At 31.0% G+C, this 22183-nt stretch overlaps 3 protein-coding genes across 5 annotated transcripts; 1 reads left to right on the top strand and 2 right to left on the bottom strand.

Moving 5' to 3' along the window:
- The first annotated feature begins 3723 nt into the window (after nt 1–3723).
- LOC137829186 (gibberellin 2-beta-dioxygenase 6-like) lies at nt 3724–7025 on the top strand. The gene is made up of 3 exons (XM_068635984.1): nt 3724–4208; nt 5558–5882; nt 6640–7025. The coding sequence occupies exons 1-3, from the start codon at nt 3751–3753 to the stop codon at nt 6868–6870; spliced, it is 1014 nt and encodes a 337-aa protein (XP_068492085.1). The 5' UTR covers nt 3724–3750; the 3' UTR covers nt 6871–7025.
- A 781-nt stretch (nt 7026–7806) lies between these two features.
- Nucleotides 7807–9674, bottom strand: LOC137829194 (uncharacterized). The gene is made up of 3 exons (XM_068635992.1): nt 9443–9674; nt 8768–9180; nt 7807–8590 (listed from the first exon to the last, which is right to left on the bottom strand). The coding sequence occupies exons 2-3, from the start codon at nt 9176–9178 to the stop codon at nt 8162–8164; spliced, it is 840 nt and encodes a 279-aa protein (XP_068492093.1). The 5' UTR covers nt 9179–9180; nt 9443–9674; the 3' UTR covers nt 7807–8161.
- A 1132-nt stretch (nt 9675–10806) lies between these two features.
- On the bottom strand, nt 10807–21433 carry LOC137817577 (ADP-ribosylation factor GTPase-activating protein AGD4-like). 3 transcript variants are annotated; one of them, XM_068620883.1, is made up of 19 exons: nt 21239–21433; nt 20504–20580; nt 19715–19815; nt 19357–19427; nt 18478–18540; nt 18334–18378; nt 17566–17631; nt 16599–16646; nt 16412–16507; nt 16282–16323; nt 15169–15387; nt 14899–15030; nt 14611–14829; nt 14241–14327; nt 13873–14148; nt 13162–13283; nt 12779–12857; nt 11599–12020; nt 10807–11155 (listed from the first exon to the last, which is right to left on the bottom strand). In XM_068620883.1, exons 1-19 carry the CDS (start codon nt 21287–21289, stop codon nt 11044–11046), a joined length of 2328 nt encoding a protein of 775 aa, XP_068476984.1. In that variant the 5' UTR covers nt 21290–21433; the 3' UTR covers nt 10807–11043. The 3 variants fall into 3 exon arrangements, with proteins under 3 accessions (XP_068476984.1, XP_068477024.1, XP_068477062.1); XM_068620923.1 differs by having other exon boundaries at nt 19715–19810; nt 21239–21422; XM_068620961.1 differs by lacking the exon at nt 11599–12020.
- Between the last annotated feature and the right edge of the window lie 750 nt (nt 21434–22183).

Here is a 22183-nt window from a genome sequence, read left to right as displayed (position 1 = left end):
GATAAAGATTAGCAATAATAAGATAAAAGAGATAGAGAAAGAGATATATTATACAAGAAATTATAGTGGTTCAGATAATAACATATCCTAATCTCCCTCATTCAATCTTAGAATAATTATAATCCATTGTTTTCATATATTTAATATAAACACTTTAACACATGTAAAATATGTACAAAATAGGAAATAACATAAGATTAACTCCTAAATACAATTAAGGTCTTAGATATTCAACCTAATATTTTAATATAAGCACTCAACACATGCAAAATATATGTAAAACAGAAATCAACAAAAGATCAATTCATGAATACAATAAATAAATATGTTTAACCATTGGATCACACTAAAAGAAAATCAATCAATTCAACTTCTGAATGTTAAGAGTAAATAAATGGGAATCAATTTAGCAATATAAAGAAAAGATGTTATCAAAAAAATAAAAGAAGCATACACAAAATAGCACAACACTTGATTCTTAAAGAGGGATTCACATGCAAGATTGAGCACCAATTAGATATAAGTCAAATCTACTTAAGAGATTAATATCACTTCTAACCTAAAATCTTAAAGCAATGTATTTATGATTTTTTTTTCTTATATGCTACTCAACTTTCTTTTATCTAGTCAATGTGAGATTCAAACTCATAGATTACTAACAACAACTTCAATGGTTCTCTTTTTCACAACAAAGATGTAGTTGAAAGAATATGAAGTTCATACACTTCTCTTAAATGATGTGTCGGTGTCGGATACTCATATCGGACACCGACACTCATATGACACTTATAGGAAACATATCTATGAAGTGTCTAATTCAAAAAATATTTGTTAAATTTCTAACAATTTTAGTACGGTTCTAACACAATTTTAAAAAGGAAAATACATTAATTTTCTAAAAACTCAAACTTATTGTATAATTTTTATTATGATTATAAAAATAAAAAACAAATCCTTTTGAACCAGTCATCAAAAATATTTTTCTGTTCCAAAAAATAATCTGGAAGATAACATAAATCTTTATTGTAAATTTATATAATTCATAATTATATAATATATAGATCTGTGTCCTACATTTTAGATATTATACGTATTTTCGTGTCCGTGTCAGTTTCTATGCTACATAGGAAAAAATGTTTGACAAATCTTGTTAGCACATTTGAAATAGTTCAGAAAGATCTGAATGTTGTAATATCATTTTTGAAAGTATTATATATAAAAGAGTGAATCAAAAGTTTAACTTATATAATTTTGAAATGCTTATTAAAAATTATTTTATAAGTTGATAATCTATTATTCTCAATAAAAGTTAAAAATAAGTTATAATAAATGTGTTTTGTTTTAATAATTTTTGTTGTGTTAATTGATTTTTCTATGAGATTAGTTTAGAACACATTATTCTGCTATTTATTTTAATTGATTAACAAAATAAATAACTGATTATCATGTTATCAAACATATCAAGAATAATTTAATCCATATATAAAATCTTAATCGATCAAAACAAACTTAAAACATTTTTTTCTGATGTTTTAATTTTTCAAAAACAACTTCTACTAATGACTTTTCTTATAAATCTTATTAACTTAAAATCGAATGAATTTTTTGCAATCATTGTTTCTTCATTTAATCTATTCTCAATTTCTTCTCATTTGATATTTATTTTACATCTCAAAATCTCATTGAAAAACTGAATGAGTAAAATAAAACCTTTCTCTTTTACCTTTCTAAACTTTAAATATTATATCAACCAAAAAATTTATCCTTTTCCATCCTCTTAAAGACATTTTATTTAACCTCTCTAATCCAAGTTATATGGTTATAAACTAAATGTCATTCTTGTCCTTCCATTTTAATATTCAATCCTTGACCTTCATTAAAAAAAAACTAAAAATAATTCTCTATCTTTCTTCTAATCATTCTTATAATATTTTAGGTTAGTGTAAATGATGTATGCTTACGTATAAGTCATTAATATATTTACATATTTACATTTGTCACACTGTGTCATTATAATGTTAGTTGATTATTTTTATCTTTTGCCTCGTATAAACTTTATCATTTTATTTATTTTATTTCTTAGTCATCTTTTGTAAGTCAAAATATTAAAATTTTCAAATATATTATTTAAAAAATATTAATTATATTATTAGCTATAATAATTATAATAAAAAGTAATATTAAAAATACTATTCTTATAAAAATAAAATTAGTATTAGTGATAGTTTTATATTTTTTATAATAATAATAGTCATTATAACTAATTATAATTTTATAATAATATATTATTATGACTATTATATTTATTGTAGAAAATGTATTTTTATAATAATATATTAATTATAATAACACTTATAATATTAATTTTATTATTATAATTATTGTGATTTTATTATAGTAATTTTGATATTTTTTATAAAAATTATTAAAGATATATTTCCTTTTACAATTTCGTTTTTATTATAATAATATTATTTAAAATTAATAAATATTGTTAATACTAAATAATTTTTTATTATAAGAATTATAATATTATTAATATTAATTTTTTATTCTAATACTATTTTATATTGAAATTTTTTCAAATTTTGACTTGTGCAAAAAACTAAGAAATTAATAAATGAAAAAAAGAGAAGGTAAAAATAAGAGCAGGGAGAAATTGTTTTCCAAGAATTATCATTATAACTCATTGAGCCAAATGTCAACATATTAATATATTGATAGCTTCTGTACATAGGTAGAAGAGACAAAAGATAAGAAGAGAAGAAAAATAATTGAACAAATATGATAACAAGTTAGTATGTTAAATGTAAGTATATTGATGATATGTTGAGAATCATGCACCATGTTATAATAACTTTGTAATAATATGTTGACAACTATATTAGAATTTGAGAGAAAATAATCTTTTGTTGAAATAGAACACTTAGACTCTGTAGGCATCAAAAGTACCATTTTCCTATTTCTATTCATTCACAGTATTCATGCAAGAGTTACCCTCACTTGTAATAGGTGTAGATGTTATGTTTCAAAAGGTGGGCTAATATGAGTAACTTATTCTGGCAACTTTAGTTAGAGAAAGTTGAAAAAAATGAATGTAATAATGTATAATATTATAACAGCTAATGAAGATTATTTAGCAGCAGAAGGCCGGGGAGCAAGTAACCAAAATACAGTGATGTTATCAGCCATTACAGCAGATGCCAATAGATTTCACAGAACATTGAAGAGTTTATGAATTGTAAGACTCTTAACAACTAAAGGGCATTGACAGTTTTATATTTATGCAATTTTGTTGGAACATCTTGTTTGGCATTCTTGTTCTCTGTGGATACTCCTTCACAATGGTCAAAAGTATACATAAACTGCTGAGTTTTTGTGTGTATATCATCGTCCTTCATTCTAAGTTGTGGCTAATGCTGACTAGAACCATTTATTTTGTGCGATGAACAAAGTCAAAAGGTGAAGTTAGGTTTGAACCCTTTTTCGTTGTTATATGGCAACTTCCTTGCCATGGCCTTTTCACAATATTTTAGAGTATCGGTTCAAGCCATGGCCTGTGAGAGAGAGTTCCAAATGGCTGTCCTTCTGACATTTGTCATGATCTGGACACCCATGTTTGTCCTCAGTGATTGTCCATATCAGGACTTTCTAGACCACTCTCTCATTAAACCATATAAATGCAACTATAATCTCAATCTCCACTTCACCTCCTTCACCACCCTCTCTCACACACAACTTGCTTCAACAATGATACATTCAAACCCACCACTCATGCACCATTATGGGGCACTTGTGAGAAACTCAGGGGAAACCAAACAGGCTAAAAGTTTTAATGACCAAAACTATCCTGCAGTGGATGCATGTGACCTACCTCTGATAGACCTAGGTGGTCTTAAAAGTTGTAATGAACGAGAGAGGAAGGCTTGCACTGCAGCAATATGCAAGGCTGCATCAGAATGGGGATTTTTCCAAGTGGTAAATCATGGGATAAGCCATGACTTGCTAAGAAAAATGAGGGATGAACAAGTGAAGTTGTTTGAAGTACCCTTTGAGAAGAAGATCACTTGCGGCCTTCTGAATAACCCTTATAGGTGGGGGACACCAACAGCTACTCGTTCAAATCACTTCTCTTGGTCTGAAGCTTTCCACATTCCTCTCACAATGATCTCAGAAGCTGCTTCCTGGGGTGAATTCAGTTCTTTGAGGTATCTTGGTCTTATAATATTCCAGTTTTGAAATTTTTTACTTAGTTGGAATCTTTTTTTTTCTATGATCACTGCACCCTTGATAACAATCCTACAATATTACAATATTACAGAACAATGACAAAAGACTAATGAATGCAGAATAAAGACAAAAGTTTGTCTGTTTTAGGTTGCTGACAAAGAGACTCAGCACCACACCACCCTCTTTCGAAGTGTTATTTTCACTGTTTAAAATGCATATTTATTACGTTTACTTGGTCCCCTTCCTTGGATTACTTGCTCTTGCGGTTATTAATAATGACTTTAACGATAAAACCAAGTGATTAATTTGTTTCCTTCTTCTTTTTCCTTAAAAAAAATCACACTTGGCGGCTTTCCTCAGACTTTTCTAATACAGATGACACTCTATTCCTGTATGTCATTGAAATCTCAGCTGCACACATGCTCTGCTACTCTTGTTTCATATAACTAAACATTTGAGGATGGGTACACTCGTGTAGATTCTTAAACTATGTAAATGCTACTAAGTTCTTTTTACCAGTTAATAACATTTACTGCTACAATAACATTTTTTTAACTAATATGTTTAAGATACTCATCTTTGAAACCCTTCAAATTATAAGATATGTTATTATCTGCATTATAAACTTATGATGATATGAAAAAGAAATGTGGATAATTAACTCTTTAATGCATTTTTCAACTCTTCTAGTTATTAATCAGCTGAAATTGATCAAAACTTCAATTATGTACGAGTCTGTTAAATAGAGTGGGACTCATTATTTTGTGAGTAATAATAAATTTCAACTAATAATGAGTTTGACAGTATATTATTAAGTAAGGAGTAAAAAATATAATTTTTTATGTAAAGAAGCATAAATTTTAATAATATTTAATACATAAAGAGTAAATTAGATTCAAACTCAATTTTTTGTACTATGGTATTAACTAAATAATGAATCCCTTAAAGAAGTATATCAGTCCAATTTATTTCAAAGCAGTAAAACTGTTGCAGGGGAAAGAAAGGGGAATAAGAGATGCTGGTATAAGATTAAGTACTGTAATATTTAATTTCTCAATTCTTAAATGTTACATTTTAAAAATCCTAGGAGAATAATACTAATAAGCAATAGCCAATAAAAGTAGTAGTAGTTATTTAAAGGGAAAAAACCTTGTCGGGTTATTCCATATCTTGACAGGTTGGCTTGTAAAATGTATGCTGAGACAAGCACTGATCGTTCTGAGCAACATTTGTCTGGAATGAACCTTCTGGCATGCATGATTTCACATTTTTCATCCCCCACAAACACTGCACGTTAATTTGTTTCTTACTCTGGCTGTGGCTGCAGAGAAGCAATAAATGAGTTTGCACCAGCGATGCTAGAAGTGTCTAGGTTGTTGGCCAGCATTCTAGCACAAAACTTGGGCTACCCAAAGGATGCAGTTGAAAAACTGTGTGATGCAGGCACATGCTTTCTGCGATTAAATCACTATCCATGCTGCCCAAAATCTAAAGAAGAAATTTTTGGATTAGTGCCTCATACTGATAGTGATTTCCTCACAATTCTTTATCAAGATGAGGTCGGTGGACTCCAACTCATGAAAGATTCCAAATGGGTTGCTGTAAAACCAAACCCAGATGCTCTAATTGTTAACATTGGAGACCTTTTTCAGGTAAAAACTTAACAAATATCATACAGATACAACACTTTGTACATAGTTATTATTTTTATATGTTCATCTCTCTTTCATTATGGTAACGTGCATGAAAAAATAAATACAAAAGTATTAATGTAGCATTATTTCTGAAAAGGTATTAGTTGGGAATGTAACTTAAAGAAATTAGGTATTACATACAATGAAGCAAGTTAATTATTAGGTGTCATTTGACTATGAATATGTATAATTTCTAAAGTCTAGACGACAGCCATAGTGCAGAAAATTAGTTGTAGTGCCAAAAAGGAATTTCCAAATACAAGGGTTCTTTTTTAAACTAATGACCATATGATGGAGCATGGTATGCCAACCATTTTTTCAAAGGAATATATTGTATTATAAGCAAATGAGTCAACGATGCAAGATTCCATATAGAAGAGAATAAAAAGGCTATTTGTATCATTCTTGAACTAAACTGTGGCTCTTTCGAAAGCAACAAATGACAATTGAAAGAAAACTACACAAAACAGCTCCCTTGTTTCCTCTTAAGTCTTAAACCTAGTCTCAGTGACTACTATAATAGAATCATTAGCAGAATGACGGCCAGAATGGCCATTGCAGCATCCATTATTGACACAACCGAAGATGCATGCATGAATCACAACGATTATCTACTAAAAAACCTTTGATGGCATGAAGAATTATTAAATCTTCGGTTACATGTCAATGCTTATCCACTAACAACAGGTTTTTCTTTTGGAAAACTCAAATACAGGCTTGGAGTAATGATGAGTACAAAAGCGTGGAGCACAAGGTTGTGGCCAATGAAAAAACGGGAAGATACTCTGTAGCATACTTCCTATGCCCTTCTTACAATACTGTCATAAACAGCTGCAAAGGACCTTCTGTATATAGAAAGTTCACCTTTGGAGAATACAGACACCAAATTCAAGAAGATGTCAAGAAAATAGGGCATAAAATTGGACTATCAAGATTTCAAATTTAAGATACCTACGTACTGAACTGGCACTAATACTATTTTGCATATGTAGTAGTAGAAAAAAGAGGCAGTTTCTAATATTCTTTTTTTACCTAAATAAAGTTTCTGTTCCGATGCAATATGTAAGAATAAATAGAAAACGAGATATTCCCAAAAAAAAAGGTGGTTAGAACTTGGAAGCACCAGAATAAAAAAGGGGTTTTTTGCCTTTCCTTTTTTATATCATAAACTCTTGAACAATAACACACTTTCTACCAGTTAGATGTGATCGCATAGTTGTCGACACAATAATGTTATCTAACAAGTGAACATCTTCATAAGATTCCTCAAAACACAGCTTATCCAAAATGGTGAAGCTAATTGAAAACCTAAAGATATAGAAGTAGGTCGCTAAAAATGAAGGTTAATGTACTATTCATTGTGCTGCTTAAGGATGAGGTGATCAAATATTAAGAGAATGTTCCTGACAAGAAGAAAAAGGAGAACATTGATATTCTCCTTTTACAAAGCTAGGCAGAACATGCTTAAACTTAAAATCCAACAAATGCATCAAAACAAAAGGGCTAGCTAATCAGTCCCTCTCCACGCAAGTTAATGGAATCTCTGCATAAATACAAAATACCGTAACCAGTAACCACGTATAAAGACAATTAAATCAGTCCAGTCCAAAAGCAAGTATATGTACAAAGATTTTCCATGGAAGACCAAGCATTTTTCTGCAACCAAAAGGCACAAAAGAACAATCTAGACAACAACTACCATTACACATCACCCTCATTCATTTCTCTGACCAAGCTCCGAAATTTAAAAGGGCAACCATTAAGCCTACTTGAAAAACAACAAAGCCTACATATTCTCTAATTATTTCAATTATAATAAATTATTATTATAAGCATCATTCCTTCATTCATCAATCAATATTAAAAATAAAGTCTTTTAAGCTTCATGGGAGAGTACAAGAACTAGACATTTTGCTTATTTGCTCCTCTTCTACATATGATATGATCATAATTTGCTCTGCTATATACAATAGTAGCCACTGATAACCCCTTTTTCTTCTTGTTATGTCAATGTAACAACCCAAACCACAGTGTCAAAACGAGTTTTTAAATCCCCCCCGGCATTGTGATTAGATTTATAAAGAACTATATACAATAACATCATTACAGAGGACTTTGCCCAACTAGGATAAGACCACAATTATCAAATGATTCACAGGTGTGAAACTACTGTTATAGGTCATGCAAGAACGGTAACTCTTTGCTTTGCTATGACATGCATGCTTGGTTTGATGAATCTACAAATCTTGATCAAGAAACATTGACACCTTATCTTTCAAGGTGCTTCTTTTCTTCATTAAGGGGACTCTTTCTTCTCCACCAAATTCATCTTGACTTTGCCTAGTGAACTCATGGGTAAACTTCGCACTATCTACGATATATTTGCTCTTCTCCTTCTCAAGAGTTTTACTTAGCAAGGGACCCAAGAACAGGTTCAGCATGTCTTGAGCAGGATCACCTGTTCGAGATGTGCTTGTAGCAATTACTTCACCGGTTTTTGAAGTAGAATTAGATAAATCTTCCTTCCCAGAGTCTAATGAATTTTTTATCTCACACGGGGAATCAAGAGTTGTTCCTGCTTCATTTGTAACTTGAAATTCCCATTTTGATTCACTCCGTCCACTTGATATTTCTTTTCGATCCTTGTTCTCGTATTCCTTGACATACTGAATGCACAAGACAAAGGTTCAAGTTCAAGCAGAGTCAGGATAAATATTAAATGCCCCCCACCATCAACTTTCGTCTTGGGAGGTTATATACCATACTCACTGAATTATATGAAAATATATTGATAGCAAAAAATCAAAAGTCATTCCTGTCTTCAAGTCAAATCAGAAAATTACCTGTTCTGCTATGGCCAACAAGTCTTCAACCGTCAGGTCCAGGGCATCATCACTAGAAGCTTGAACTTGATAAACATCATAACAACCACTGCTAGGATCCTCTAATTTTTTTCTTTTCTTTGTAGAACATCTCTGATCTCTATCAATAGACTTCTCACTTTTTTTCTTCTTTTGAAGAACCTTACTGCCGCTTCCATCGTCACACTTGGCTCTTACATTTGACTTCCTCCTTGAAGGTCTGCTCTTGTGATCTTTATTGGTTGCATTATCTGTGATGTTGTCCACTTTTTTCACAGAGCAATTAGCTTGATCAGCATTGTCAGAGTCACTCACATGGATGGCAGTGGCAGCAACCTTCGGCAGCATCCATGGTGGTAACTGACGTTTACTTCCCTCAACACAAGTATGCATTCCTGTAAAAAATATGTGACTATTCATTTACAATGAAAGAAAAAAAAAACACTTAAAAGTCTATGCCGTTTAACAATTGGGATAAAAAGGGCAAACAAATTCTGTCAAAAAGTCTTTACACAATAGTATATAAGAACAAGTTCAACTAGGGTAAAATTAGGGTTTCACGAAATGCATGGTGGTTTGCTAAATTTCGAAAGAGAAATATCTGTTGAAAATGCAATTAGGATAAAAACAAGAAAAGGAATAACCTTGGCTTCATACCTAGAATTGTCAGGGTTCCAATCCAACACCAAATTCAGCTTTGAATGAAAGGGATTTTCGAAACCGAAGAGAAGAGATGCAGAGCTAGAAGGTGGAGATCGTAAACTCTTTTATGATTTTTTTTTCTTTCCTTGTAAAGAATTATTTGTTTTAAACTGTAACTCGCATATACCAACAATTATTTGTTTTACAGAAGATATAGAGAATTTTAAGTTGAATGAAAATGAAAAATGTGTTTAGATTGTTTGTGTGTTTTTATTATTTATCTATCATCTATACCACTTTTTAGATAACTATTCTTAAAAATTAAAAAAAAAATATCTATAATAAAAAAGTATTTATAAATAAAAAGATTAATAACAATAAAATTATAAAATTATTTTTTATAATTTAATAATATGTTTTACTCTTCTAATTATTATAATAAAAAAAATTATTTTGTATTATTCACAGTAAAAAAAATAACACTTTCTTCTAACGATATTTGAGTATTATTAATTTAACAAAGTATCGAATACATTAATATTTCTAATTGATTGTGAAGTTGTTGGAAGATGAAAAAAATTATATGAAATAGATTTTTGAACTTAAATTAGATTTAAAATTTACTTTCTAAAATAGTATTCTCCATCTTAATATTATCATTCATGTTTGTAGTTTTGCAGTTACTCTGGAAAAAGAGATATCAAAAAATTATATATATTTCAAGTGTGCTTTAGCAAAAGTTACTCCTCACATGCACTTTCAAATTCCACAACAATTTTTATTTTCAAATTGTGAAAGGTAAATCTTTGAAAGATGTCTTGCAAGTTCACAAGTACACTACCTTTTTATACATTATTGAGAAACCAACACTAACACACTGACGTGAAATTTATGTTTTATTCTTAATAATTTAAATATTTTTTTTATATTCTATTCATAAGTTAAATTAGAAAGTTTCAGATATATAAATCCAAACTAATATTTCACTATATTTCACCATTCATAAGCTTACTTGCCTATGATTTACCTAAACAATTATTGAAAATATTATATCAACTAAAGAATTACACAATATAAGTAAAGCCAAATCTTATCTTCCAAAAATAATAAGTTTAACTTAAACTCACTTCCTAATATAATATTAAAATTTATTTTATTTTAATAAGATTTCTTCACTATATGTATTGCTTAGTACTCAGTGTCTTGATCATCTCCAAATTTATAGTTTCACATGTTCATTGGACGGATATGGAAGAAGAGAATGAGACTTTATTATATAACCATGTATCATTAGTTAATATTGTGTGACTGAAAAATACATTCAAAATTAGTCTAAATAGAAAGTGAGACGAACAAATAATGAAATTGCACAAATGAGATTGTTTTGTGGAAGTATCTTAATGAATATATATTCTTTTAAAATTTCATTAGAGATGCAGGTTAAAGTGTTTTCTACCATATAACAGCAACAAATATGGATCCAGATAAATTATAAAAAAAATATGAAATTCCTTTCAATGAATTTGGCATTCTAGAATATGTAATCAAACTTTCTTTACTTAATGAACAACAGCATATCTTCAACACTCATAATATATATTCCAGATCCATCTTCACTAGCATTCAGCAAGCATGATAAATAGCTCTTCGTCAGTTATTGCTCCCATCTCCATTGCTCTTTCAAGTATACTGAGCCCTCCGGCATCTTTAACTGACGGCCTTGCACCCCTGGGAAAATGATATGTTAGTTTATGCTTTCATTTGAAGTTTGTGTTAGAAATGCATGTGTACAAGCTTCATACAAATGTCTATCTTTCACACACATATAACATGTAAATGATGCCAAATAGAACACAAAAGCTTGGCAGATGAAAAATCTTAGCTGTTTTGTGCAGTGATGAGAAGTTGTCTAAAACATCTCGTGACACACACAAAATAGGGAACTGAGGAACAATCCAAGTAGTAAGGCTTCATAGAAGACAACGGAACGTATTTGTTGGGATAATTATGAATTACGAGATTTGAAGAAACATATATTCCCCTTCCTTCTTAATTCTTTCCAACACAACTCGTAGAAGAATAAAAATCCAGGGAGACTGAGAGGAAGACTGTATGATTGTTAACTAGTTACTAATACCCAAAGACAAATTGGCTTCAGGTAAACGTATTACCTTCTTAATAGAAACTTTGCCAATTTATTTTTCCCACTTGTAATGCAATGGTGCAAGGGAGTTCTTCCATGATAGTCACACATGTTTACATCAGCACCAAATTGGAGCAACAACTCAACCATCAGTACACTGTCAGTGAGACATGCCAAATGTAATAATGACCATCCACGGAAACACCTCTCAGTCTCAATAGTCTCTTCAACCTTCAGACAGGCTTCGGGATCATGCTGCTGCCCTTCAGCATCAGCAGCATGGTGAACCTCATCACCATATTTTGTGTTTATCAAATTTGATGTTGATGTAACAACGAGGCGATACACTTCTCGTACATTTGCAGCCTGAACTGCTTGCCAAATTTTTATGGTAACTGAAGGATTCTCAGGTATATCCTCTTCTCGGATTATTAGTGATTTCTCTACGTACTGGTTAAGAAAAACAAGAATGACAACAATATTTAGGTCACAGTAAAAGCTGTGAAGAAAGCAGAGGCTTCCTAAAAGATAATGTCATAATACAGCAATACATAATATTAAATGTCAAAAATGTAAAACTGACATGCAAAATGCAAAACTGACACAGGAACAGCAGAAACAAAATGTGTATATATAGAAAGAGAGAATAAAAAAATAAGAGAATCCCAAGATTGAAATCCGATAATAAAAGATTACCATTTAATTTATTCATTAAAGTGCAGTGATCTGGGTACACGATCTCTCCATAGAAGCAAACATCAACTATCGTATTTCAAATTCTATTAGCAATGAAAGCAAGTAATTCTTATCCAACAGAAAGGTGAAGTCAATTCCACAAAACTTTCTTCAATTCCAAAGTCGTAAGGATTATTCAGGTTTTAGTTATGAACTAACAATTTAAAAAATTATGTAGTTTGGCCTTCAATTGGAATTGAAGAATGTTTTGTGAATTTATAATTAAATGACACAATAATTTATAATTAAAGAATATGAACAAATACCTCAATGAACTCATAAATAACAGAATTCTTTTAAAAAATCTGAAGTGGATAGAATATGATTCTTTAACAGAAATAAATTTAAAATGAAAGAGTTACGTAAACTGTCTCTTGGAAAGAAATTGTCACATGTCTAAAATGTCAAGCTTCCTTTATAGCAGTAAACCATGAAACTTCCATTAAAAGTGAAATTCAACCAAAACTGCTTACCTTTGCTTGGATGTATTTCTCTTTGATTTGGAAGGCATCTGTTGAGCAAGGTTTAACGGGCACATGTAATTCACCTACCCTGCGCAAAATTGTTCCCAAAAAGAAAGGATTACAAGTATAACTACTCGTGCTTTTAACAAACTTTTAAAAGAGAAAAATAAGAAAAAATGAAATGAGTTTCTCCATAAGTTAAAATTAGTTGTGCAGAAGTTAGAAAAAAAAAATATAAAGAAGTTATATAAGAGAACTTCTACAAATTATTTATGCATAAGCTAATTTTAACTTATGAAGAAACTTGTTTCATTTTTTTTTATATTTTGTTCTCCTAAATTTTTTGTCCACACAGGCTCAATATGCATTGCTAAAGGAAATCCATAATTTACCTTTCATGATCAAGCAGAAGCAAGCCCTCCCATATAGAATTACAATAAGCATTACCTAAGTTATCAAATAACTCCAAAATGGTATTTTCCCACACCCTAACATCTAATGTTATAGATCTCACCTGCATTTCACATATAAAATATACCTTAAGAAAATGGTAATGAATTTGTAATACCAAATCAGAAATCACATAATTTAAGAAAATTGATTAAGTTCTATTATAAACACACACAAAAAATGTCAAAACTAATGAGTTCTTAAAATGAATGTCCTTGGCAATAAAGAAAGAGTTGCAAAAAAATTGCAAGCACTTTACAGGGGAAGATTTGGATAAAAATACAACATAATATGTTAAAGAAAATTCAGTAAATGGGAATGCTTTCTTATTCACTAGAATGTAAAGATAGTTTATGCAAGGAATCTGTATATATAGGCTCTTAATAGACTTAGTGGAGATTATTTCCTAAGCTAATATTAACTAAGTACAACTTTCTAGATTACATACATTCTGAATTGTCAGTAATTCTGTTAAAGAATCCTATATATAGTTGTAGTTGTAACAAGTAGACAAGTAGTTGTAACAGACTAATAATGTCAGTTATATTATAACTCACATGATAGAACAGCAATTGATACAACAGCAAAGAGAAATATCTCTAACAGCCATAGACACAAATAATTGGTTAGCATTTATATCCGAAAGAATGCACCTTTGAGATATGAACACCAAGATTTCGATGCACTCCGGAGCATTCAATACATAGCAATATGCCAAGGTTTAGAGATGCCCATTCTGGTTCAGAAGCACTGCACTCAGCACATTTATCATTCCCTGGAATTCCCCTTAAAATCTTAGAGACACTACCCCCTTCCTTGAAATATAAGTCATCTCTCAATGATTTCTGACCATCCTCCGATTGACTTGACAAAGAAGCACCAATTGGTGGTAAGTTTTTTTTCTGTGAATTCTCTCTACCATATTGAGGCTGCAGAATTTATAAATGAAACAGTGTTGATATAACATCTTATATGAACATTTTGGCATGATGGTATACTTCAAAATGTTTGAATAGATAACCTGTTGAAGAAACTGTGAATTAAAAAGTGATGTGATAGCTCCAGTAATTTTGTTAACCCAGTCCATCCTAGCAGCTTCATTTTCAGCCTGATGAAAACGATTTAGAAAATCAGCAAACTAAAAACCAATCCAGAACTAAACGAAGCATGCACACTAAATTTGATACAAGATAAAACAAAGAGGCTCAATCTAAAAGATACAAAACTACAACTTCAACCAACAAAATGTCTATTTTCTCCTGAAATAGAAAAATTGCCTCACAGATGAGGGTCCGTACAAAATAATAAATGTTTGGTTGTCACCAAGTTAACACAATGCGGCCTCTTGTTTTATTAATCATTAAAATATATGGAATAAGTCAATCAGACACCTGAAGTGTGAATGTTTTTGAGGGAGAAATTATTCGGAAGCAAAGTCGTAGATCTGTATCCTCTGCATCCATCTTTATAGTTGATGTGCATAAATCAATAGTATAACAACCTAAAATATCATCATTCAGTGATGCAGCCCTGTTGTGTTTTGAACGGAATCTACCAAACATTCCACTATTTTGTTCATAAGAACGACCATAATTATATGCCTGAGAGCCCTGGGGATGGAAGTAAACATTAGGAGATAGCTTGATAAGTCAAAACAAAAATAAGACAAAAATAATTACCGTGGGTTTGGCACCCTTCACTCTGTAATAATATAAATTCCCTTGGTTCTCAAGTACAAAGAACCTCCGTTTCCAATCTCCACGCGAGCCTGATGACCGTTTTAACAGATAACCTTGTTTAACTGTTTGAAGCTGTAAGAAAGGGTAAAATTAAAAGTAGAAGACATCAAAATAAAGAAAAAGGAAAAAAAATAAAAGCCTATTTATTTAACATAAAGTTTTAAACTGAAGAACTTTCACCAATTAACCAGTAAAAGGCCAATTACTTGCCTCCCCTTTGGGTGCAGACAGCATCCCTGAATCTAAACTTCTGTACGAGTTCAAACCTACAACATGGGTGCCTTCAGAACCTGGAATGGTTTCAGTAAAATTGCTAGAAACTTGTATATTCTCCAGCTCTGCCTGTGTTCTGTATTCCTGAATCCGTTTTGCAAGCTTATCTTGCTCAATATTAGCAAGTTCTTTAGATTGTTGTGCATATGTCAGCACCTAATTTCACGAAAGTACCAAAAAATACAATCAAGTCAGAATTTTCATGCAGCAATCTAGGTTTGAGCCATTGAAAGTCAATATTATCAAATATTAAATAGATTACTTCAAAGTTGATGATTAAAAAATAAAAGTGTCAAAGATAAAATCTTGAGGTGTCACTATGTATAATATTAACTACTCTTAGAAAATTCTTTTGTTTGGATGTGGAATATGATCATTCCTAGTCTTGAGTAGACAATTTATGAAAAGCAGTTGATAATAGAAGTGGTATTGCAATTAAGAGCTGAAGGCTCTTAATGCCATACTTGTAGAAGCAGCACTTAGGCATTGATCATGAATAGGAGCCTCGTAATAAAGGCACGAAAGTATCATATTAGATTATTTAACGCTGACTAATCATCAGAATATTAACACACTACATTCACCAAACGATATTGAAGAATGCATCAACAAACAATGTGTTCACTAAAGAGATACATGAAAAGAATCAGAAGATAGAAAGGTTAAGCACATTTTGACATTAAATGCCCTCTTACAAGGTAGTTCCCCTTTCTCAAGCACATAGATTGAGCAACATTTTAAAGAGAGTACGGATGCGTTCATAACACCCATTGTTCTTATTTACATGGGCAACACAATTGCAAATAAGAAGACCAAACTATACTATGAAATTTATTGTTGACACTCGAAAGAGGAGGAAGAGTGTAATTGATATTAATGTTCCAGAAACTTATAAAGGGCAATTCATCTAGTCCTTTCAAAACTGTCGTTTAAAATTAGTAAATAAAATGCTCTAGCTTCAACTCAATAAAGTCAGTTTGCCTACTAAAACAGACCAAAGCATGTCAATTGTCATACTTGTAAGAAACAAAAGGAAACTACACATTATACCTGGTGAATATAGGGCTCCATTTGGCTTAGTAAGTCATAACCCTAAAGCAAAAAGATAACTTGTTAGGTACAAAGTAATAATTAAAAATATAAAACACAAATTATGCAGAATTTGCACCAATTTACAGACCAGCTTAAAATATCTCAAATGAGCATCCATTATTGCACTAATGGACTCCAAGAACTCATACTTCTTTTTCGCTTCAATATTCATGAGTGAGTTTACCTGCACTCCTTAAAACCCAATGGCTAGGTTCGTAATAAAAAAACACTGTGGAGATGTCAGAAAAAAAGATTCACAATTGTAGAAGACATACTAGATTGAAACGGCTTTTTTCAAATGTTGATTTTGAATTTTGTAGATCCTGCCATGAATCAGAGTATGAGATTATTAATCAGATATTGACTCACAGCTAGTCATAAAAAATATGCCAAAAATTAAGCAACAAAAGACTTAACAATGTTTCTGTAAAATATGACTAAAATGATTTTAGTCCTCCAAAAAAAGTATTTAGTCCTGATAAAGATATTGTTATTTTAAAATTAAACTTTGTTGGTGTCAGGCATGGTCCATGGCAAGTGATGTAACATTAACATTCTATCCATCTTATTTGTTTGTTCAAGTGAGATATGGAGTGTCATCCATGAATCAAGATAAAATAAAATCAAATGTCGTGAATGTGTAAGGACTTTAAATAGGTATCTGAACAACAAGGTGCGCATATTGGCCTCACTAAATTGTCTCTTAAATCTATATTTTCCAGTTTTGATATGTCTCACAAATTCAAGCCTACCCTCTCAATTCTCACTCCCTAGCCTTATACCACCTTGCCATCTAAGAAATTAGTTACGTGGAAAAATCCTTCTCATTCTCTTTCATAATTTTTTTTAATTCCCTACAATGCCACTCTTTTTCTTTCTTAACATAAACCTAAGTTATTTTGGGTTTGGGCCTAACTAGTTCAGACTTTTGGAGTTGCTTTCAAATTCAGAGAGAATGTTAATTTCAGGGTGTGGTGGTATTAGCACAACAGCCTTTAAAGTCCATGAGTTATGAAATTCCTGTGTAAGACTGGGCATTACCCAAGACAAGTTGGCTATTGCAAGTTTCACATGATATTATATTAGTAATATTATCCTTTTAAATTTGCATCTTCTGAAGTCACGATATAAGTCTTTTATCATAATCTGAAATCATGACACAGAACAAGAAAGTTAAGAAACCTCAGATTCTACAAGAACTTTTGAGAAGCTACTAATCATATACAAATTGATATGACGAACCTCTTCTAATTCAGCTACAACGTCTTCTGGTGTATTCTTCTTCAGAGAGACAAACTTCTCTCGTGACTGAATTAAAGAGATAACAAATATGTTAGAACATAATTAACATTTGTGTATTTTGGTTTAAATATAACCCAGATATGCATAAAACATAAGATAAATGAAAAACTATGATACTGAAATCAATGGTGTAAGCAAATTGCCGCTTTGAAAAAGTGGCACACATACAAAATGAGAATGTCTTTACAAGCCAGACTTTAAATTAGCAGTGAAACCAATGTCAAATTAAGCAAACCTTACTTAAATGCTTATGTGAGCACTTAGATTGTAAAAATAGCAGTCTGAATTAACTAGGGCTCTCATCCAAGTACAATTTACCATAAACAACTGTTCAGACAATAGACAAATTAAACAAAGAGCTTAGGAAATAATAAGTCCACATAAATCATGGTCAATTACCGTAAAAGCAAGAAATTCTAATGAATCAATACAAACAAGCTTAACAATCAAAGGACTAAAATCATCCGAACAACTCTCCTATGAGGAATCCTAAAAGCTGATAAATAACTAAATGACTTAAACAACAACAACAAGGAGCAATATATAGGATGAATACCCAAAGCAGACACCACAAAAAAGATATTCAGGCATCACAAAAGGAAAAGAATTATCATTTAGACACCATTCGACAAAAGCATTGAACAGTAATAAGAATTTATAAACATCACAAGGAATGCATAGCTGATCATAAGATTGTTAAAATAATACCTGATCATAAGAATGCACAGCTTTGTCAAAACGACGACGAGAATCCTGATACAAACAGGCATGAAGTAAATCTGTAAATGTAATGTTTGTGTGTGTAAAACAGAAATTTTACAAAAGAAACACTAACCCTAGAAAAATAAATACCTTCGTATCTTGCAAATCGATGCTTATAAACTCCGTCAGCCGGTCAACCAACACATGCTCTACCTATACAAGAAATGAGTCACGTGATTACTCAAACAAAAAATCAATGCCAGAAAACATTAAGTTAGATGGCCTTGGAGATTGCCCACCATAAGTACACAAGTGTTGCACTTTAATTTTTGTTTCTCTTTATTCATTTACTATGCAACCTAGCAGATCTGATGAAACCAGCAAACATTCATGAAAAGAAAACCTAAAAAGGAAATAATTTTCAACTAAAGTTTATTTTTATTACAGACAAAGGTAAAACCTTCAAACTATTCTTCACAGGGCAAAAAGCATAACTGCGTACTTTCATAGGTTTAGTCATCATTTACAAACTGCTTCAGTTTTTCAAAATATGGAAACTGTTCTTGATGTTCCATTTGACTTTTCTAGAGTTCTAGAGAAATGGACTTCTTAATTTCTTATCCTTATTCTTTCTTCAATTAGCCCTGTTTTTGACATGACACAATTCACAGACAAAACAATGTAAAAGGAGAAACAGAGAAAAGGTCACATAATTATCATTTTACTGCTATAGGCATGATAAATGTACAATTTATACAATCATTAATAGATCTTTGAACAATGTCAGCAAATGGGCACTCAATACACTAAACAAGCTTATATCCTGTCAATTTTATTATGATTCAGTTTAAGTTGAGATAAAACAAAAGAGATATCTTTTTAATGTTTATTTTAGCAAAATTTGAGGAGGATAAGCAGAACAGAAAACCATTGCCTTCAAGATAAAACACCTAAAGTAACAAGTAGCTTCATCACTAATAACACTCCTTGAAAAATAGTGTGGTGCAGCATTCTGGTTAAAGGACTCACCTGTGAACGAAGAAGCTCTTTAAAAGAAGCTAGCTCGCGCAGTGTGGTAATAAACTTAGTTATGACGGGCCCTACAAAAAAATCAATTGGAAAGAAAAATACACCTTACACTTGGTAATGGTCAAGGCCGTCTTCACAATACAAGGCATCCCACTTATTATATTATCATCAGGCCCCAAACCAGAATATATGGAGCTCAAGCACATGTCCAACATTTCTCAATAAGTGTCTCCTTAAAAAATCATACAGTGTTGTTTTCCCAGTGCCCATGTCAAAGTTTGTGCTTCAGAAGCACTTTCACTTAATAGAATAAAGTTAAAATAAAATAAAACAATAAATGAAATTAAATCTCAACAACCTCCAATTGATACACTAACAGGGTCATCTTGGCCACCACCAAATACTTCTAATGAATCAGCAAAGGATATTTCTCCATTATATGCTTCCCCCAAAGCTGTCCTGAGGAATTACAGAATAAAGAATTAATAATGTACAGCTGATGTGGTTCCAACATATGGTTTTTTGGGCAAAATTGATAGGTGAAATTTTCTATTAAAAAGTGGTTATATGTTTAAAGACACATCTTTTAGCCACAACACCGCAATCATTAATCAATAACCATCCAGTTACAATTAGATGAAAACCATTATTTCAAAAGAACTGACTCTTGCCATTTAATTAAACTTGATGAACATTTATTGTTAGATATTCAGCATATACCAGTTGACGGCCAAGTTTGGTAGTATTAATTAACATCAATTTTGGGTTCAAAACACATTTGCATTAAATTAATAGACCAGCTTTAAAGTGCAAAAAAACATATTGAAAAAGTAAGGAAGAATACTATTAAAAACAAACTGGAGAAAGTACAACTAGGATTGGGATGAGAAATTCTCCCAAAAGAATAATTAAAACATAATGGTGAGCCAACACAGATCACAGATACAACAGAGCTACCTAATTTCTTAGCATATGTGATCAGCAATAGCAATCCCTAAGGAATAACCATGACAAGAGGAGAAAAAACATCTCTATACTTCTTTCAGCTGTCTTTAAGAAAAACATTCACAAATAAAAAACGTAGAATTGACTTGGCAAATAAAAAATAGATCCAACACTCTACATAGGAATGCCCGGGAGCACTTACATAAACTTCTTACACCCATTATATAGTTTCTGGCACCGATCCTTTAACTCATCAGTTGTTTCTTCAAGAGAAAATAACTGTCCCATGGAAGATTAATAAATAAATTACAGCAAGAAATTATATTGACAAAAATGGTAAACAACTAGGAATTTTCCAAAAGAGTTACTAATCCAAGAATCTTGATCAATATAAATAAATGGAAATGCATACTATACACTTACTTTGAGGATAAACTGAACAAGTTACATGAATTGAAGAGAGTAAAGGAGTACAAAAGTAAACAATAAGAAATCTACCCTACAAAAGTGTCAATGGAAGATATCTACCTTTCATAAAAACCTCGTATAAATTCCTATTTCCTTGCTCGAATCCAAATCAACAAAAACAAAAATTCCAAAGCAGTCCTAAACTAAAGCCTCACTACACGACTTCCAATCAAATCCCTAAAGTAACTAACCATACATAGCATAGATCATTGTGGCTCTCTCGCTACGAAACAGTATTTCAAAAAGACAAATATAAACTCTGAATCCAAGCTTATCTTAGCAGCAATTTTGAAGGTTTACGAAAGAAAGGAAAGGGAAAACAAAGCATGATGAGAAACTACGAGCAGAGCATAATGTTGCAGACGAGAGATTGTTGTGAGTAAAGCAAATCTGAAGCGAAGGTAAAATTGAAAGAAAATGGATAGCGAAAAGTGTGATTGAGATTGGGAAATGATGAGAAGGAGAAAACCTGTTTTTGGAACATAGGAGAATCATCGAGCTTGACGAAGGCCGATGCCATTGTTGCGTTGGTCGGTGTGGCGAAGGTGGCTCAAGCTCTGTTTCTGTTACAGTTGAGATCGCATGTCAATGTTGTGTTATGTTATGCACACACTTCTTCACACGGAGACGGAAATGCAGCTATTCACGTGACTATTTTGTCCCCGCCGTTAACCCACCCTGTTCTACAATATTTTACTATTTGCAAATTATTTAAATTAATTATTTCTTTACTTATTAAACCATAATTTATTATCTATATATATATATATATGTTAAATTTAATGTCTTTTATGACAATTTTTTTAAAAGAATATAATAATTATTACTTTAGGACTCATGTCTTAGTATTTTGGTAGATAATTCGGTTTCTCAAATATCTTAATTGTAAAATTTACTTTAATAATATTTATATTAGGTTATGTCTCGTCTCGTTATATAATACGAGAATGTTTTTTTTTTCTTGTTTTAAACTTTAAACTATGTAGGTATTTATATATAGTATGAAAATAATTTAATAAAATGAATATTAGTTTCTCTAAAAAAAATTATTAGTTTTTTTTAAAAAAAATATTATTATTTTAATTGCAGACTATAAATAAATACTAATAAATTGATGAAATAAAACTTTAAATGAATTTCACATAATAATATATTCGGATCAATTAATTTCGTGTTATAAAACCCTAACCCTACTTATATTTTAAGATATCTATATCCCTTTTAATTTTTACATAGATATACCTATGTTTTTAATGAATGATATTCATATCTCACAAAGTCACACTCATTTTTCTTAATTTGTTTAAAACTACTGACTAAAATTAAAATAAAAAGGATAAAAAGTATAAATAATTAAATAATTTCTATAATTCTTTTTAAAAAATTGATAATTAGCGTTGTAATCCATTTACCA

Source organism: Phaseolus vulgaris, chromosome 11 (assembly GCF_000499845.2).
Source record: "Phaseolus vulgaris cultivar G19833 chromosome 11, P. vulgaris v2.0, whole genome shotgun sequence".
NCBI classification, from domain to species: domain Eukaryota; kingdom Viridiplantae; phylum Streptophyta; class Magnoliopsida; order Fabales; family Fabaceae; genus Phaseolus; species Phaseolus vulgaris.
The sequence above is the reverse complement of the archived record's forward strand: the minus strand, read 5'-3'. Positions and strand labels throughout refer to the sequence as shown.

Coding starts and splice junctions, on each gene's coding strand:
- LOC137829186 (XM_068635984.1), top strand. CDS start 3,751: ATGATACATTCAAACCCACCACTCATGCACCATTATGGGGCACTTGTG. Junction 4,209..5,557: donor GGTGAATTCAGTTCTTTGAG/GTATCTTGGTCT, acceptor CTGTGGCTGCAG/AGAAGCAATAAATGAGTTTG. Junction 5,883..6,639: donor ACATTGGAGACCTTTTTCAG/GTAAAAACTTAA, acceptor ACTCAAATACAG/GCTTGGAGTAATGATGAGTA.
- LOC137829194 (XM_068635992.1), bottom strand. CDS start 9,178: ATGCATACTTGTGTTGAGGGAAGTAAACGTCAGTTACCACCATGGATG. Junction 8,591..8,767: donor TGTTGGCCATAGCAGAACAG/GTAATTTTCTGA, acceptor TTGTGCATTCAG/TATGTCAAGGAATACGAGAA.
- LOC137817577 (XM_068620883.1), bottom strand. CDS start 21,289: ATGGCATCGGCCTTCGTCAAGCTCGATGATTCTCCTATGTTCCAAAAA. Junction 19,816..20,503: donor AATGGGTGTAAGAAGTTTAT/GTAAGTGCTCCC, acceptor GTAATTCCTCAG/GACAGCTTTGGGGGAAGCAT. Junction 12,021..12,778: donor AGAAATACATCCAAGCAAAG/GTAAGCAGTTTT, acceptor TTTCTTAACCAG/TACGTAGAGAAATCACTAAT.